A 16280-nucleotide genomic window follows, 5' to 3' on the forward strand; every position below is an offset into this window, starting at 1 on the left:
TTTATTGGAATGATCACACTTTTGGTGAAAAACCGGAAACAGGAAAAAAAAAAAAGTCTCCCCCCCCCCTTAAAAGTCACAGTATAAAACGATTGTCGGCAGGCACTTCATCGTTGGACACAAAACTCGTGTAAAAAAAAAAAAAACGCGGCCCAAGTGTCCTAGCCCAGAATTTACGAGCCCGAGGAGGATTTGAGACCAAAGTGCCGGACTCAGAAAGTACCGGAACGTTAACGTGGACGCACACAAATACGTTGTCATAACGCGTTTACGACAAACTCTATCGTTCTTCTAAAATACTACTTAGCTATTGTGCTCCTGTTTTGGTGAGCAACCGTTTCAATTGGTTAAGCAGGTAACTCGTAACAGTTATGTTTTTTAATTTAGAGGCGTTCATGTGCTTTATGTGCTGCTGTGTTGGCTAGCAACAGTCCGAAAATGGGCTCAGAACCGTGTTAACGAAGAGCAACTAGTTGCAGTTACTAGTTGTGGGAAGGCATCCACTTGGGTCAAAGAATTAATTTTTTAGCATTTATGTAAACATGTAGTGATGAGTGGAATGCCCAAAAAATGTCATCTCTGATGTCCAAATCTTCCCAAGAATATTTGTTTTATTTTTAGTCAAATCGAATGTGACTTCGCTGAAATTAAAACTCATCACTTAGAAAAATAAATAAATTACTTAATTATTAACAATTTTCACTTGTTTCTAGCAAAGTTTTATTTGAAGTAGAAAAAAGTGGATTTTTTTTTTTTTTTTGGGGGTGGGGGGGTGGGGGGGCTTATTTCAAGTTAAGTTTTTAAGATAATGAGTCTTGTTCTGATGAGTTCTGACCAGAAAGAAAGAAGAAATACTCTTGGTAAGAGTTTGATTTTTTTTTTTTTGTGAGATAATTTCGGTTTCTATATTTGGGTCGATGCATATATTTAGCAATGTAACATAAACACGCATGTGCAAAGTCACTGGGATGCTAACAGTCGCAGCATCCGCTGCTGTTTTGGTTAGCAAGAGAGTCCAAATGGGCTCACGGTTATCTTCTCAGCGATATAATGTCTACTCGGCGTTCCGGCCGGGTTTGTTTAGAGAGCGGCGTTTACTTTTTGGCGTAGCATAAAAATGAACGCGCGCAACAACGCGGAGCGAGCACTAAGACGGTGATTGCCGCGGTGCCTGAAACTGTTTTGGTTAGCAACAGGAGGTTGCAAAAATGTGAGATGACCATTTCTACCTTTTCCAGAGAGGTTAATTGAGGTAACGTACATTTATTGGAGGAAGAGAGTATTCTTATTTGCACATTTGGCATGATGTCTTTTTGGTGGGTTATTTCTTAAACGCGTCCTAAACTGAATGAAAGTTAACCGAGGCACAAAAAATGGCATCATCAGTGCTACTTTTTGTACGTTTTCCAGGCCACGGCGGTGACTGTGGTCTTTCTTTTTTTCTTTTTTTTTTGCGAGCGGACACGCCGGCGTCCTGAAAGCGCAGAGAAAGCGCGTCACGATCCTTGACCGGAAAGATTTTTAAAGTGCAATGTTTTCTTTTGCGCTGCAGCGGCCTGACGCCGTTCCGAGACGATTTTCGCTTCAGGACGGATGCAGCAGCTCCAGCAGAGCGCCGACGGCTCCGAAGTAACCCTACAAACAAAATCCGGATGAAAAAAAAAAAGAAATAAAGAATAACCAGATCAAGCCAGACATGAACAATGTTGCATTTGCTGACCTCGTGGCGCAAGAAGAGCGCTTTGAGTTGACCTTTGGACCAGTAGTCCATGGCGTAGGCCAGCAGCTTCATGGACAGCGTGTTGACGCGCAGGAAGTTGCCCACAAAAACCACGCGCTCGATGTTCTTGGGTGGTTGGGGGGAGGTCGGGAAAGCACAAGTGACGGCTTTTAGTCTCGCCCGAGAGTCTTCCAAAGCTCCTTTTTAGCGGTAGCACTGCCGCTTTTCCTGGATAAATCTCAACGGAGGAGTTTCTTAAAGGACGATTCTCACAAAGTGGTCAAAAATTCCCATTTGGGGGAAAAAAATGGCTGACTTCCTGCTTGAGTTTTATGTTTAGAGAAGAAAAAAAAAAGAAGACCCAATAAACAAAAATGAAGTTCTTGCAATGCAATCATTTTTAAACACATAAGTCACAATACTCAAAAACATAAATGTTATTTAATGATGAGAACTAAAATATTTAAGTGAAATTTTGTGCACAAAGTAATTCTTTTTTTTTTTTTTTTTTTTTTAGGAAGTCACAGTATTAAAAATTTTATAGTTGTATTGTCCCGAGGAAAAAAAAAAGTCCGAAGCCATTTTTTTGTTTGTTTTTGAATTGTTTTCATTTCAATTTTGGAGTCTTTATCTCTTTGTGGGCTGAATACTGTACAGCTCGAAGACAAACCTGGCGCCTTCATAGCCCTGTACAATGCTGCTTGATCAAGACGCCACAAGGCAGCACCGTAAAGAGGCTGAACGCACGCAGGACGCACGCCGGCGCGGCTTTCTCGCCCGAGGGCGACGACGCACGTCTTCACTCACCTCGTTGAGGGCGCACATGCGCGTGATGGAGCCGATGTTGTTGGTGATGGTGACCAGCGTGGCCCGGGCCAGATCCTCCTTGGACACGGACTCGCGCTTGTCTTTGGACATCATGTTGCCAAAACTATTGGGGAGGGGAAAGTGGTGGTGGTGGTGGGGGGGGGGGGGGGGGGGTGTCAAAACTTAATGCAATGTTTTATATCACTATTTTGGTGAAAACTAACAATGTGACAAAAATTAAACAATGTTTGGGATATATAAAAAATATTTTTCAGTAAAATTGCACAATATGCAATTAAAGTCAAAATAAAGTTGTAATTTTTCCGATTTAAAAAAAATGTAGCAAGTGTGTTTTCCCAAGGACATTTTGAAGTGACATTTCTTTGAAGAAAAAAAAAAAAAAAAAAAAACGTATTATTTTTAATTGTACATTTTGAATCAAAATTTGCTATTTATTTTTTCTCACAAGAATAAAGGCTTTTTTATAAAGTCCGAATGTTGATTTTATAATAAGTTTATTTTGGATTAAAAAGAAAAAACTTGGGACACAACATAACCGTTCATTAATTTATTTTTTAATGTCACACACAAGAACAAAGTCAGTTCCTTTTCCCCCCCAGATATAGATATCCTTATTTTTTTGTTAAAAATATCGCTATTACAAGAATAATTTTACTTTTATATAATATAATTACTATTACTGACTTTTTGGGGGGTTGTAATTTTTTTTACAGTGTACTGGTAGCGCAATTATTCTTTTTTTCTTAACACCTTATGAACGCGCAATGTGCTCTGCATCTTGATTCGCTCAAGGAAAACCCGCCTTGTGCTCTGCATCCTGATTGGCTAAGGGAATGTAGAGCACTGTCAATAATTGGTCGATGCCAACAGTGTGGATCTTTAGTGCTGTATGTTTGCAAGTATTTCTCCGCGACAATGTCAAGAAGTCGAAGGTGATGGTTTATCGTCATCGTGTCACGTTACCGCACAACAATCGGATTTTTCCAAACAAGCAAGAGCGTACCTGGAGGCCACGGCCCAGCCGGGCAGGCCGAAGCGCTCGTAGTCGCCGCCGTAGATGTCCCGCACCAGTTTGTCCACGCGGGTGCTCTCCCCCTGCGACGCCATTTCCAGAGCCTCCTCGAAGGTGGAGCAGCCGGTCAGCAGGCAGCACAGGCCCAGGAACGTCCCCCCGCCCAGGCTGAAAATAAATACGCTGTTACGTCGCAATTGTCTTTGCAGGTTTTCAGTAAAATCAGGGAATGATCGTGTGTTAAACGACATTCCTGCGGCAACAAGGGACAAAAGCGTGTCAAACTCAATCCTGTCCTGCAGTGGACAAAAAAAAAAAAAAAAAAGTTCCAGACTCATCTCCACACACTAAGCGATATACAGATAGTATTATTTTTGACTGAACCACAAAAACATGGGGCGATTGTCAAAGAAGAAACTAAGAGAAGAAAGGGGGCAATAATAAAGGCCAGAATCAGGATATTTTAGGAGGCTGTTGGCATCCACCGACCGCACCTAAATCATATAGACAACATTTTAAACGCCAATATGGGTCAAATTAAATTAAGGTCAGATTTCATGTGTTTACGGAACAGACGTTTTATATTGAATGCACAACGGAGACCAGCGAATGACCTGGTCCCGGTGACGCGCTTGTAGTCGTTCTCCGAGTACACGGCCAGGATGCTGACGCCGGAGCCGATGTTGACCAGCAGCAGAGGGTACGGGTTCTCCAGCGCGTACGGCCGCTGCGCGCAGCGCTCCGGCTCCGTGGGGTTCTCGAAGTAGTAGCACTCGGACGGCCCCGTGGAGACCACGGCGTCGATGTAGAGCACGCCGCGGATCAGGCAGTCCAGCTCGTCCAGCTTGTGCAGCTGCAGGTCGGCCGTCTGGATCGGCGGAAAGAGAACGCGTGACGTTCCGAAGGTGTTACGCAAACGCGCGGATTTGCTTTGACGTTCATTTTTATTTATTTATTTTTTTTTTTGGGTCACCTTTGATTTTTCTTGGAGAACATTTCCATTAGAAAGGATTGTGTGCTACGCGTCAACATTTAAGCTTTGTGAAACATAATGAATAAAAAAAAAAGAAAAAGAAAACTCACCGTGCGAAAGTCGGCCTCAAACTTGTAGGCGCCGCCGCCGGTGGCGCAGAGGCTGGTGTGCAGGCTGGAGAAGTGCTTGTTGCGGCCCATCTGCAGGAACGCGGGCAGGTCGTGCGTGGGGAAGCGGATGAAGTGCAGGTTGCCCGTGCGGCCGCACAGCGTCAGATCCCGCAGCTCCAGGTGCACGTCGCGGATGCCCGTGGTGCCGTACGCCGTGTTGGACGTCAGGTAGCGGCGGATGCTCTTCAGGTTCTCCACCTCCTCCTGCTCCTCCTCTGCCGTGATGTCGCGGGGCTCGAAGTACACCAGCTTCACCAGCGTGCCGCCGATGTCCATGCCGAACCACGGGAACGCTAAATCCGGAAAGTGCATTTTTAAAGGCAGCCCGGCAACGGATAAATGCGCCGTACCGGCAGTACAGGAGTCAATGAGCGGCAGCTACAATAGTCGGCGCCGTTTAATATCGCAAACAAATAAATGAGACAAAAATCTATCAGCGATTGAGACTGGATACTACATTGCACTACGCAGAACTATGATGCTGATTTGAGTGTGAATAAAAAGCAGCAACTATAGTCACCAAATACAAATATAAGCTGTTGAGAATGAATGAGAATAACCAACGATAAGATCACTATACTGGATTTAAACTTGCTAAAACCCAAAGCAGCAACAAAAGTCGGCGCCATTGTTTGGTTAATTGTTCATATATACGTACTTGGACCGGACTGAACGAGAAAGACAAAACTACTGTACAGCATACCGTTTACGTGGGTGTGAACGAACCAAAAAGTGGCGTTAATTTTTTTCAAAAGTTTACACATATGCTCTCAATAATGAATGAGAAAAAATATAACAACGCAACATTACACGGTATGACGCTTAACTATATTTGCAGATATGAACCAAAAGCAACAAAAATAGTCAGCAGCTTTGTTCTGTTAAAAAGTCCACATGGACAATATTCAAAGAAGAAGATAATTAAGCGTCACACTGGACAATAAATTAGCTAAATAAATCTACACGACACTACAAAGTATGATGTGTAATTACATTTGAAAATGTAAACTAAATGCAAACAACAACAACAGTCACTAGCAATCTATGTAGCAAGCAAACCACGTCTACTCATATGCAATAGCGTCCGGATCAAAAATACGAGTTCACACATGTTAAGATGTGTAATAGTCAGCGGTGTTGTTTGAGATGACAACATTAACCACAATAGTGACGGAACAACTACATGACAATTAAATATTCTGGGTTTTTTAATGTGTTTTTTTTTTTTGTGGTGAGCGTGTACTCAATGAAGTGTCCACTTGCTGATTGAGGAGAAACTGTCTGATGCTGATGATCATCATCATTATTATTATTATTATTATGATGACGATCATGATGGCAAGGCAGCTTCATCCACACTCACAACAAAGCATCATCCTCATCATCACCATCAGAGGGACGGTGTGCACCGCCAACGCCATCTTGTTGCAAAAGAGGACCCGACCACAAAAGTCCAGAACACAAATGTCAGCCATCATGTGTGCATCCCATACGATACAAAGCCCATCAAATTACGCCTCCATTTTCCCTTCATTCATTCATACGTGCCAAAGTCATTTTCAAACACGATAACATTAAATAACTCCAATGTCAAGCATTTCATACGAAGGTATTAATAGGGTTGTTCTATGTCAAATGTTTGTTTGTTCAAAGGGCACCACGACAATACTCACGCGGCCTGCTCTTCTTCACGGAGTCGCTACGAAGCCTCGGCGTCGCGTCAGAGGCGCTGCGGGGCGACGAGGCACGTCCGGCCAGCGCGGCCGCCGCCTCCTTGTCGGCCTCGCTCCGGAGAAGGCAGCCTGAGGCGGGCGCCTCTCTGTCCGAGCGCGGCTGCTTCTTCGTGGGCGTGTCGTCCTCGTCGTCCGCGCTGTCGTCGCGCTGGTGGCGGTGGCCGTTGGACGCCATTAAACAAAAAAAAAAATAAAAAAAAAAAAAACAGAGTAGGCCAATTTACGACATAGATCCAGTAATAACAGATAAAGGGAGGGCGGAAGAGAGTGAGGGGGCGGGAGGGGGCCTCGGGATGTGTCGGTGGGGGCAAAAAGGACGAAGAAGAAATAGAAATAGAAGAAGAAGAAGATGAAGAAGAAGAAGAAGCAAACTGCCAAATTGTCGCTTTTTGTCACGTGGTCACTGTGAGGTGGGCGTGGTTAAAAAATGAGTGACGGCGCCGCAGCCAATCATAACTGGGAACATGTCTTAAGACACGCCCATTGTTGCTCAATAACAGAACGCTGCAACTTCTGGCAACTCAAAGCGTCGAACCTGGAAATGATATTGATATTTTTCAGCATTTTTTTTTTCTTTAATCTAACAAACATATCGGAGAATATTTCGAAACAAACTAGGAAAATAACAACAGGGGGGAGGGGGGTTCCGGAAGGCTCAGTTTATGAATAAAATCAATTAAAGTGAGGCGCGGCTTGTCGATTGGAACGTTTCCATTACAAAAGACGGAGTACTGTAGATTTGGAAATACTAACATCAATAGTTCCCAATTTCTTAACAAATGCTACATTTATAACTTAATAAAATCAACAACATATCAAAACAAAACCCATCACCAAGAATTTTTGATCATTTTATTATCATACTGTACATATATTATATATACAAAGACACACGCATCACTATTTACAAGAGAATAGCACATATTCTATTGTACATGTATTCAGCAGTAAGCAACATAACTACTAAAATAGTTTTCACTTTTGTACTGCTTCTTTTTCCACTTTAACGGCAGTCAAAAACTCATCGCGATTTTACGACGGCGACAGTTTGACCCCACAACAGACCATTGCAATCATTTAGTATTCCAGGTGGTTGGCTTCTTTTTCCACTCGTACATTAGTTGGAAATGCGATTTCAAACAGTGCTTGTACAATTTCAGGAAATTTGACGCTGAAACGGATTATTTCCGTCTGGCTTCAAAGTGAATAAAATATCTTTGTTTTTTTACTGTATTCGAAAATAAACTGTACACGCATCTTAACTATATTTTGAATTTCTTTAAAAAGCAAAATGTTTATCCACCCTTGCCTAAGAGTAATTCTAAAAAAAAAAAAAAAAAAAAAAAACAAATTTAAAAGTGGCGTTTAAAGATAACAGTGTGCTCTTTCAGTGCCTACTTGGAGTATCCAGCATATTCCAATAATGTTTTGTTCAAATAAATTAAAAAAAAAAATAGTTTCTTCAAAGTGCTGACTTTGCATAATATTTTCATTTTCCCCCCATCACATCCTTTCCTAACATGAAGGCACCTGTAAGACGGCAGCAATTCCCGAAACAAAATGAAACAATTTCACGTTCACCGCTCGCGTCGGAGAGAGAGGAGGAGTGACGAGGAGGGAACAAATTCCTTTTTTTTTTTTTTTTTTTAAATGTTCTTAAGTTGACTGCGTGTGGATCGGGGCTTCGGGCTTCCGTTGCAGCATTAGAGCGCCTCGTTGTTGTGCTCGGAAAAGCCCCGCCCCCTTTGAGACATTTTTACGTTTGGTGGCGTGAGACTGAAGTGCCGGAAAAAAAAGCGGAAGGTCTCCTCTTCAGTGCTTGAACTTCCACGCCACCAACAGCGCGCAGGCGCCCACCCCCACCGCCGTCGCCACGTACTTGGCGTTGGCGGCCAGGGCGCCGCGAGGGGCCGGCTCGTCGGGCTCGGGCTCCTGCGCGGAGGCGGCTTCCTTGCCGGCGTCGCCGTTGAGCACGCGCTGGCCGTCCAGGTCGAGGACGGGCGGCTGCCAGGAGACGTGGGCGACGTTCACCCGCACGTCGCCCTCGTCTTCCTCCTCCTTGCTCATTTCCAGACGCTCCGAGCCCCCCGAGTAAGCCTCCGTCGGCGATCCGCCGGCGTCGGGGTTCGGACCCTGCGGCGGCACGATGCTGGAGAGTGTGCGAGGTGCGGCCTGGCACGCCGACGCAACCTCGGGCGGGGCGGGGCTCGCGCGTGGACTTCCTGTGGCCGTGCGGTTCTCCACGACCACCTGAAAGTGGAAAAAGAAGCAAAGAAGAAGGTGAGCGCAAGTGTCGCCGTCTCCCATCCCTTTTGCGTCGTTTCGTTTTTTTTTTTTATGTAATAGGAGTACAACCGCGAGGAGCAAATCCCAACGCAGCTCCTGATGTGACTCGCTAGGCCACGCCCCTTAAAGGCACAAGTCAAACAAATAGTACACAACGTAATTACATTTCGGAAAAGGTTTTGAATTTTTCGTGGGGGTTTTTTTTTTTTTTTGGTGTTATTTTCTTTTACCTAAAGCGGAACAATAAAATAGTTTTTTGGTGGGGAGGGGGGCAGGAAATTATGATGGCGCCTAACGGGTGGGCTGCACGAAAGGGGCTTCTGTCGCTCACCTGTGTAGGCGGAGCCACCGGAATATCATCAGGTGGCGGGATATCAGGGGCAGAGACGACTTTTTCCGGAGGCGGGGAGGTTTCCTGAACGGGGGGCTTCTCGGGCGTCGGGGGGACGTCAGTCGCATCCGGCCGGACGGAACTTTCCGGCGGGCTTTCGGTGGCGTCGCACGGTTCTGGATTTTGATCGGGCAGAGGAGGTGCGACACAACCCGACGGAACATCTTTGGCCATCGCTTCGGCGTCCAGCATGTCAGATTCCGAGCTTTCCTCCGGTTCCGGGTGATGCCGATCCGGTCCCTCCGCACCTCGCGGGGGCGTGGCCTCAGGGGGGGCGGCGGTAGCGAGGGGAGGTCGGGACGCGGGCGGCGACGCGGACGCGGGAACCGGGACCTCCGGCTCGGGGTCGGCTCGAGGAGGGGAAGGCGGGGAAGTGGCGGCGGCGGCGGCCTCGGGTCCGGGAGGGGTTGGGTGGACTTGAGCATTCGCCAGGGTGGTCGGAGGAGAGACACGGGTGGAATCTAAATAAAGATCAACAAAGAGAAATTCATCCACAACGTTGGGGAGGGCGGGGACACACACTTACGTCAGCGCAACGTATGAAATGTCACGTCACTCGTCTTGACAACTTTGAATGATAGTTATCACTATTATTAATTACTTATTACTAATTACTAGTTATTACAAGTTGTCGTAACTAGAAATAATCCACAAAGGTAAAAAAAAAAAAAAGTCCCGCACAGCAAGTGTCATGATTATGATGCTCAATTACGATAAATAAGAATTACTAAGTAAAGAGAAAAAAAAAAGATCAGACGCAATTCACAAAGTAGAAGAAATGTCGCGACGACCTGGCGTGTCTCATAATTAATGCGATATCGCTTCTCTTCAATAGCTATTTTTAACGATCGGCTTCTAGGCCGGAAATGGCGCATGGAGTTCCGAAAGTCTTGAACAGGAACACACGCAAACGTCGTGTCGTGTCGTGTCGAGCCCCGTGACGCAATCGGTCCTTCTCGCGGGTGGGGCCGATAATCCCGCTCACCGCCGGCGCCTCTGAGCCTGTCGTACTCGGCGCGGACCTCGGCGGCGATGGCGCCGTGCTCGCACATTTCCAGAGCTCGGATGAAGTGCTCGGGCCAGCTCTGGCGCCGCTTCAGGCAGTCCAGCAGATGGACCATCCCGTCGTAGTTGCCGCACGTCTCGCGCTTGGCCTCGATGGTCTCCTGCGAACCCAACAAGTGGTTTCACACAAACTCTGCCACGCGAAAACACGATACGGACTTTTTGGTGGCCCAATCCGATTTTCAACTTTTTTGTCATTTTTTTTTTTTGGATTGATGTCACTTGACAAGCGTTCAATTGTTCGTAGTTCGCGTTCAAACAGTGAACATGAAAATGAACCTGGAGCCAAGTCTACGGCACAAACACGTCAACGTAGCATCTTGCTAATTTGCTCAACGTTGAGCCTCCTCGTGAGGACAAACGTACAATTATTGCTTATGTACCGATACGTCCTCGTGACCGGGTGCTAAAGCGCTGGCATCGCAGTTCTGAGGACCCGGGTTCGATCCCGCCCCCGCCTGTGTGGAGTTTGCATGTTCTCCCCCGTGCCTGCGCCGCTTTTCTCCGGGTGGGCCCTCCGTTTTCCTCCCACATCCCAAAAACGTGCAACATGAATTGGACACTCTAAATTGCCCCAAGGTGCGATTGTGACTGTTTGTCTCGACGTGCCCTGCGATTGGCTGGCGACCAGTTCAGGGTGTACCGTTGACAGCTGGGATAGGCTCGTGAGGATAAGCGGCAAAGAAAATGGACGGATGGACGTTCCCACGACTGCCGTCTGCACGCGGTCAGATAAGGACGTGTTTCGGCGCGGCGCGTTACCCGACTCACCCGGTCGTGAGCCGTCAGGCAGGGCAAGTGGACCACGATCTCGCGCACTTTGACTCTGGTGACGATGGTGGGCATGTTGGTGCGCAGGTAGCCGTTGTAGAGCTGGTCGCGGGCAAACGACATCTGCAAAAGTGGAAAAAAAACAATGGCAAACGTCGCTAAGAGGGGAAAAATGTGCCGTGAGAAAAATTGTCTTGGAATTTTTTCAATTTCATTCAATGTCCTGTTTCAAGGTTACAACATTATCGCACCGCTGTCGCTACACTAAATGTTTAGGTGGCACGGTGGCGCAGCGGGTTAGAGCGTCTGCCGCACAGTTGTGAGGACCGAGGGTTCAAATCCCGGCCCCACCTGTGTGGAGTTTGCACATCCCCACAACACGCTTCAAGCTCTAAATCGCCCCAAGGTCAGATTGTCAGTGCGATTGTTTGTTTGTTTGTATGTCTCTTGCGATTGGATGCCGACCAGTTTAGGGGTGCGCTAAACGTCCCTTGTGAGGATAAGCGGCTCAGAAAATGAAGGAATGAATATAACAGGGTGTGGGGGGATTTCCCCCCCCCCCCACTTTTCACTGTCAGGGCCTTCTGAAAGTGAAAGTAAAAGTAAAAGTGAGAGAGAAGAAACTGAAACAGTTGAAAAAAACAACTAATAAAAGAGAAGTTTAGCAGATGGAATTAAGGTCGAAGTGGTCGTGGATTGACCACCTTTGGGAAACTTGCATTCTTTTGCACGTGTTTTGTGTTGTGTCCACCGGTTTTTGTTTGCACTAAACACTCCCAAATGTCACCAAAAGTCCGCCGGCGCTCACCTGGCGGAATCGCGTCCAAAGCTTTGCGTGTGCTTTTTTTTTTTTTTTGCGTGTGGTGGAGTCACGACAGATTGCAGATTAACCAGGAAGTGCGCACGCGAGGACGGCCCTCGAACTCCTTGACACAAGGGCAACGCTTGACCTTTACAACGTTCCACTCACGCTCCTTGTGTGAATTCCACTTTCCACGTTTTATTTGCGCAAAAACAACGCCGAAACCGGGTTGACAGGCTTGAAACTAATGACCGCCCAACACTCCAGAAACCCGTTCAGCGGGATATTGATGACTCAGGCCGACACCAAACTGTGCGTCGAGTCTCCGAAAAGCAATTTTGAACGTGAGATTTTCTCATTTTTGAGGAGTTTGACAGGTCAACGCGGAGCTGGTGTCGGTCGCAGGAATAAGACGTCATTTCGTCCGCGTGAACAAATGGATAAATCGAGCGCTCCGAACTGACCTTTTTCGTGGGTCGTGCGTGGGTTGCTGCTGCTGCTGCTGCTGCTGCTGCTGCTGCTCGGCGCGGATCTCTCGAAAACCAAATCCTGGAGGAGAAACGAACCGGAGCTCCTCCGCGCGCATCTGCGCCCCGACGACCACGCGCCGCGCTTTCCCATTGGAGCAAGAAGACGTCCGTCCGCGCGGGGGCCAATGAGCGACGGGTAATCCCCGGAGAAGGCGTGGTTTCTCGGACTCCTCATCCAATGGCGATGCTGCGCCTCCGGGATTAGACGTGATCTCGAGTTCTGATTTCCATCTGCCTCTAATCCCGTCCGAGTAATCCGCGCGGAAAAACAAAAACGGCCGAGACCAGAAAACACATATCTATAATAAAACACAGCACAAACATTTCTAAAAATCTAATCTTGTACTTTAGCGAGAGAATTATTATTCTGCTTCTTTTCAAACTGTAGTCAAACTAAATCAATGCAAATATCGAATGTTAACACATGGAAAAATCAATCAAATGTTACAACAACAACAAAAATATTGACCTTTTACATTCAATACTAGTTAGATAAAAATATGAAACATTATATTTTTAGATTTTTGACTTTTATTTTTCAAACAAATCCCCGTTTTAAAAAAAAAAGCATATCCTCACTAGGAATAAAATGTATTGAGTTAAAAAAATTATACCCATATTTATTTTCAATACTGAATTTAAATATCACAAAAGTTACTTTGAATAGAAGATTTTGAGTTTAAAAATATTTTTAAAACATCTCAACCTTTTATAGTTTACTCATTTATGTAGACGTATATAAAATGTATACATTCCACAAATGAAAAAACAACCTTTTGTAATGAACTCATTAAAATAAAATAAAAAATTGTACAATGCAAAAAATGGAATGAAATATTATTATCGTATTTAAATACTAAATATTTTAAATGAGAATACAAAACTCGATATTTTATGTGAACTCATTGAGATAAAATATAAACATTAAACACAATTTACAATAAAGTGACATATTACATTCGTTTGGATTTCAATGATGCAAACGCAAAAATAGATTGATATAAATCCCATATGTTCAAAAATCTTGAGTTTTACTCATTTGAATTTAATTTCAATGAAATGAAAAAGAGTAAAAGGCAAAAATACAACAACTCTGATTACATCACGTATGTATGGAAATTTGAAGTGAAAAACGATTAGAGCAGATGCTCAAAATTTCAGATGCATGCAAATAAGATTTTTTTAAAAGACTTTGCTGCTCGAAATAGGCGCAGTACTGCATTGTAACCGCGTGATGGCGCCATGCCCCCATCACGCCCGCATCGTTAAAGATCATAAACGCGCGCCGTCATCTGCGCAGCATGAATGGGGAGTGATAGGAATTGGGGGGGGGGGGGGGGGGTTATGAAAATGTCACCCATGATGTTATGTGGCCTTTGGAAAGAGAAATACAAACAGACACTTTGCTTATTTCATTAATTGGAGGAAAAATTACGAGGGCACTGGATTTTTCCAAGAATATTTCATGAAAAAAAATTCAAATTACTGGCATACATTCATTCATAATATAGTATTACAAAAAAAAAAACCTTATCATGCTATCATGGGAAATACAACAGCCAAGTTTAACTGGAATAAAATCCAAATTTAACAATAAAAAAAAAAACAATTCCAAACAAAAGATGAAATGTTACAATAAATCAAAAAAATATGACATCAGGGAAAAAAAACAACAATAAATTTGCTATATTTCATGGAAAACTGTACTCGGAGAATTGGGTGTCAGAAGTGGGATGGTGAACCGTGGCGCCATCCATCACATCGTGCCGGAAGTCTCCTGACGAAATTGGGGGAAGAAGCGGGACCCGAAATATCCCGCTGACATTAGTCTTGTCATTTCATCATCACACGTTGCTTTCACTTTTTGTCGTATGACCTCATTTATGGATTTCATGATCAGCGTTTCAGCTTTCGGTGGGCGACTGTGGATGCTCTGAATCTTTTTTGTTGTTGTTTTGTTTTGTTTAGTTTTTTTTTTAGCCTACTAAAAGCAAAGTTCATCGACCTCGGAATCATCCGACGTCGCTTCGGGGCGGAAAAAAAGCAAACATTTGTTGCCGTGTCCTATTTTACAAAACAAAACAAAAAAAGAGAACAAACTCCTCAGTGGGACGGGACATGAAAGTAAATAATGGCACGTCGACGGCTCGGGGCGATGACACGTCCGTCACGCTTCAGCGATGCACAGAAAAAAAAATACAAATAAAATTTAAAAAAAGACTGGGCGGCACGGTGGAAAGCGTTGGCCTTACATTTCTATTCTAGGTTCCGGGTTCAAATCCCAGCCTTATCTGCGTGGGTTTTCTCCGGGTGGGCACTCGGGTTCCCTCCCACGTCCCAAAAACATGCAACATTAATTGGACACTCGAAATTGTGCGATTGGTCGGCGACCGGTTCAGGGTCTACCCCGCCTCCTGCCCATTGGCTGCAGAACTCCCCGCGACCCTTGTGAGGATAGGCGGCAAAGAAAATGAATGGATGGAGAAAATTCAGACATGAGTTGCGTATGAATGTTTTTCATTACAAATGCGGATCTTTGTCATTGAGATGGACGGACTGACAGGCAGAGAAGAGCTCAATTTAGCCTGGGTTGTTATGGAGAGTCTTCACTCTACTTTATTCATCGTGTGTGGGGGAATTGAAGTCGAACACAATTTATTTATACTTTTATTGATATTTTTAGCGGTGTCAAGCAGCCGGCGGCTGCCGCGTGAGCTGCCAGTCGAGTGCGCGGAGCACAAAACCCGTGAGAGTAACGGAGCCGAGAGGCAGCCGCCCCCGCGGGCCGACGCTCGCGGCGGCCGCCCATACGGTCCCTGAATAAATGATGGGGGGGGGGGGGGCGTCGAGAGATTTTCAGCAGATTTTTGTATTTTTTTTTTACCTCCTTCCTCCTCCACCTGTAACCTTTCTTTTCACCGGAGAACACGAAAATGTCAACGGCGCCGCATGGCCGCCACGGGGCCCGGCGGCCACCCGCCAAACACATAAGAGCACTCATAAAAGACGCCCCCCCCCCTCCAGCTCCCCCCCCCCTTACCTCCGCCGTGCTGACCCATTTTTTCCACATTAACCCTTTACAAGAACACTTGTACGAGCCTCCTTTTCCAAGTATTCATTGAGTCCCCAAATAATCCAGAAATCCTGACCGCGATGGAACCCAACACACGGGATGGCAGAGCATCTTTTTTGGTTTCAAAGTCATCATGGCTGTCACAGACCAGAAAACCCAAATGCAGGACTCCCAGGCAAAGGCATGATGTTCAGCTGGGCTTTATTATAAACTAAAGTTGTGCACGACAACACAGTCCAGGAAGGCAGGATCCAAAAACGAGAAACAGTCACCCAGGATGCGGTAAAGCGTACTCAACGAACTGGCAAATGCCAGGCCAGGCCACGTCCTTCTTAGCCGTGCTCCAGCCTTGCTCATGACGACGGCCCTCTGAGGAAAACCGTAACTACAATGTAACAACAAAAATGAACGCGACGCCCCTGGTTTAAAGATTTTACCATGTGTCAAATAGCCCTAAACTCCAGGAAAAAAAAAAAAAAAGAATTAAACCCGCCTGTCAAACGATTGTCACCTCCGATTTAAAAAAAAAAAAAAAATGTTTTTAGCATGTATCAACTCGCCAATAACTCCTTCATCCAACTTGAGCTAGCAAATATGGCTGCCTGCCTGAGAGTTGCCAGCGCTCCAAAACTCGTGAAACGTGTTTTTATACTTGTCATCATTTTAGCATATGTCAAGTTAGGCAAATACTGCACGTCAGTGACAACGTGTTACTTTTATTGACAGTTTTCATCATTTGGAAAGTAGCAAAAAATTTGAAGTAACACAAAATCAAACACGAGGCTTAGCATCTTTTTCAAATTTAAATAATTTTATGACGCCAAATCGCGAAATATTCATAAATGGTTCCATAACTGCCAGTTAATTCAAACGCATGCAAACTTCAGTTTCCAACTTTTCAGTACTTTGAGCAGTTTTGCGGGTAG

General features: G+C 45.2%; 2 protein-coding genes across 2 annotated transcripts; both read right to left on the minus strand.

Moving 5' to 3' along the window:
- Nucleotides 1-771: 771 nt before the first annotated feature.
- Nucleotides 772-6747, minus strand: pank2 (pantothenate kinase 2). Its single transcript, XM_061842856.1, has 7 exons — nt 6377-6747; nt 4644-4996; nt 4175-4428; nt 3552-3728; nt 2528-2651; nt 1721-1846; nt 772-1635 (listed from the first exon to the last, which is right to left on the minus strand). The coding sequence occupies exons 1-7, from the start codon at nt 6609-6611 to the stop codon at nt 1585-1587; spliced, it is 1320 nt and encodes a 439-aa protein (XP_061698840.1). The 5' UTR covers nt 6612-6747; the 3' UTR covers nt 772-1584.
- A 584-nt stretch (nt 6748-7331) lies between these two features.
- Nucleotides 7332-12429, minus strand: mavs (mitochondrial antiviral signaling protein). The gene is made up of 5 exons (XM_061843761.1): nt 12216-12429; nt 10950-11072; nt 10099-10279; nt 9054-9574; nt 7332-8686 (listed from the first exon to the last, which is right to left on the minus strand). Exons 2-5 carry the CDS (start codon nt 11070-11072, stop codon nt 8249-8251), a joined length of 1263 nt encoding a protein of 420 aa, XP_061699745.1. The 5' UTR covers nt 12216-12429; the 3' UTR covers nt 7332-8248.
- Between the last annotated feature and the right edge of the window lie 3851 nt (nt 12430-16280).

This window comes from Syngnathoides biaculeatus, chromosome 15, assembly GCF_019802595.1.
Source record: "Syngnathoides biaculeatus isolate LvHL_M chromosome 15, ASM1980259v1, whole genome shotgun sequence".
Taxonomy (NCBI): domain Eukaryota; kingdom Metazoa; phylum Chordata; class Actinopteri; order Syngnathiformes; family Syngnathidae; genus Syngnathoides; species Syngnathoides biaculeatus.

Excerpts from the sequence above, each read along its gene's own strand:
- pank2 (XM_061842856.1), bottom strand. The coding sequence starts at position 6,611 with ATGGCGTCCAACGGCCACCGCCACCAGCGCGACGACAGCGCGGACGAC. Across the intron at positions 4,997-6,376 it reads CGTGAAGAAGAGCAGGCCGC|CGTTCCCGTGGTTCGGCATG; the intron begins GTGAGTATTGTC and ends TTCCGGATTTAG. Across the intron at positions 4,429-4,643 it reads TTGAGGCCGACTTTCGCACG|ACGGCCGACCTGCAGCTGCA; the intron begins GTGAGTTTTCTT and ends CCGCCGATCCAG.
- mavs (XM_061843761.1), bottom strand. The coding sequence starts at position 11,072 with ATGTCGTTTGCCCGCGACCAGCTCTACAACGGCTACCTGCGCACCAAC. Across the intron at positions 10,280-10,949 it reads GCCTGACGGCTCACGACCGG|GAGACCATCGAGGCCAAGCG; the intron begins GTGAGTCGGGTA and ends TTGGGTTCGCAG. Across the intron at positions 9,575-10,098 it reads CAGGCTCAGAGGCGCCGGCG|ATTCCACCCGTGTCTCTCCT; the intron begins GTGAGCGGGATT and ends ATCTTTATTTAG.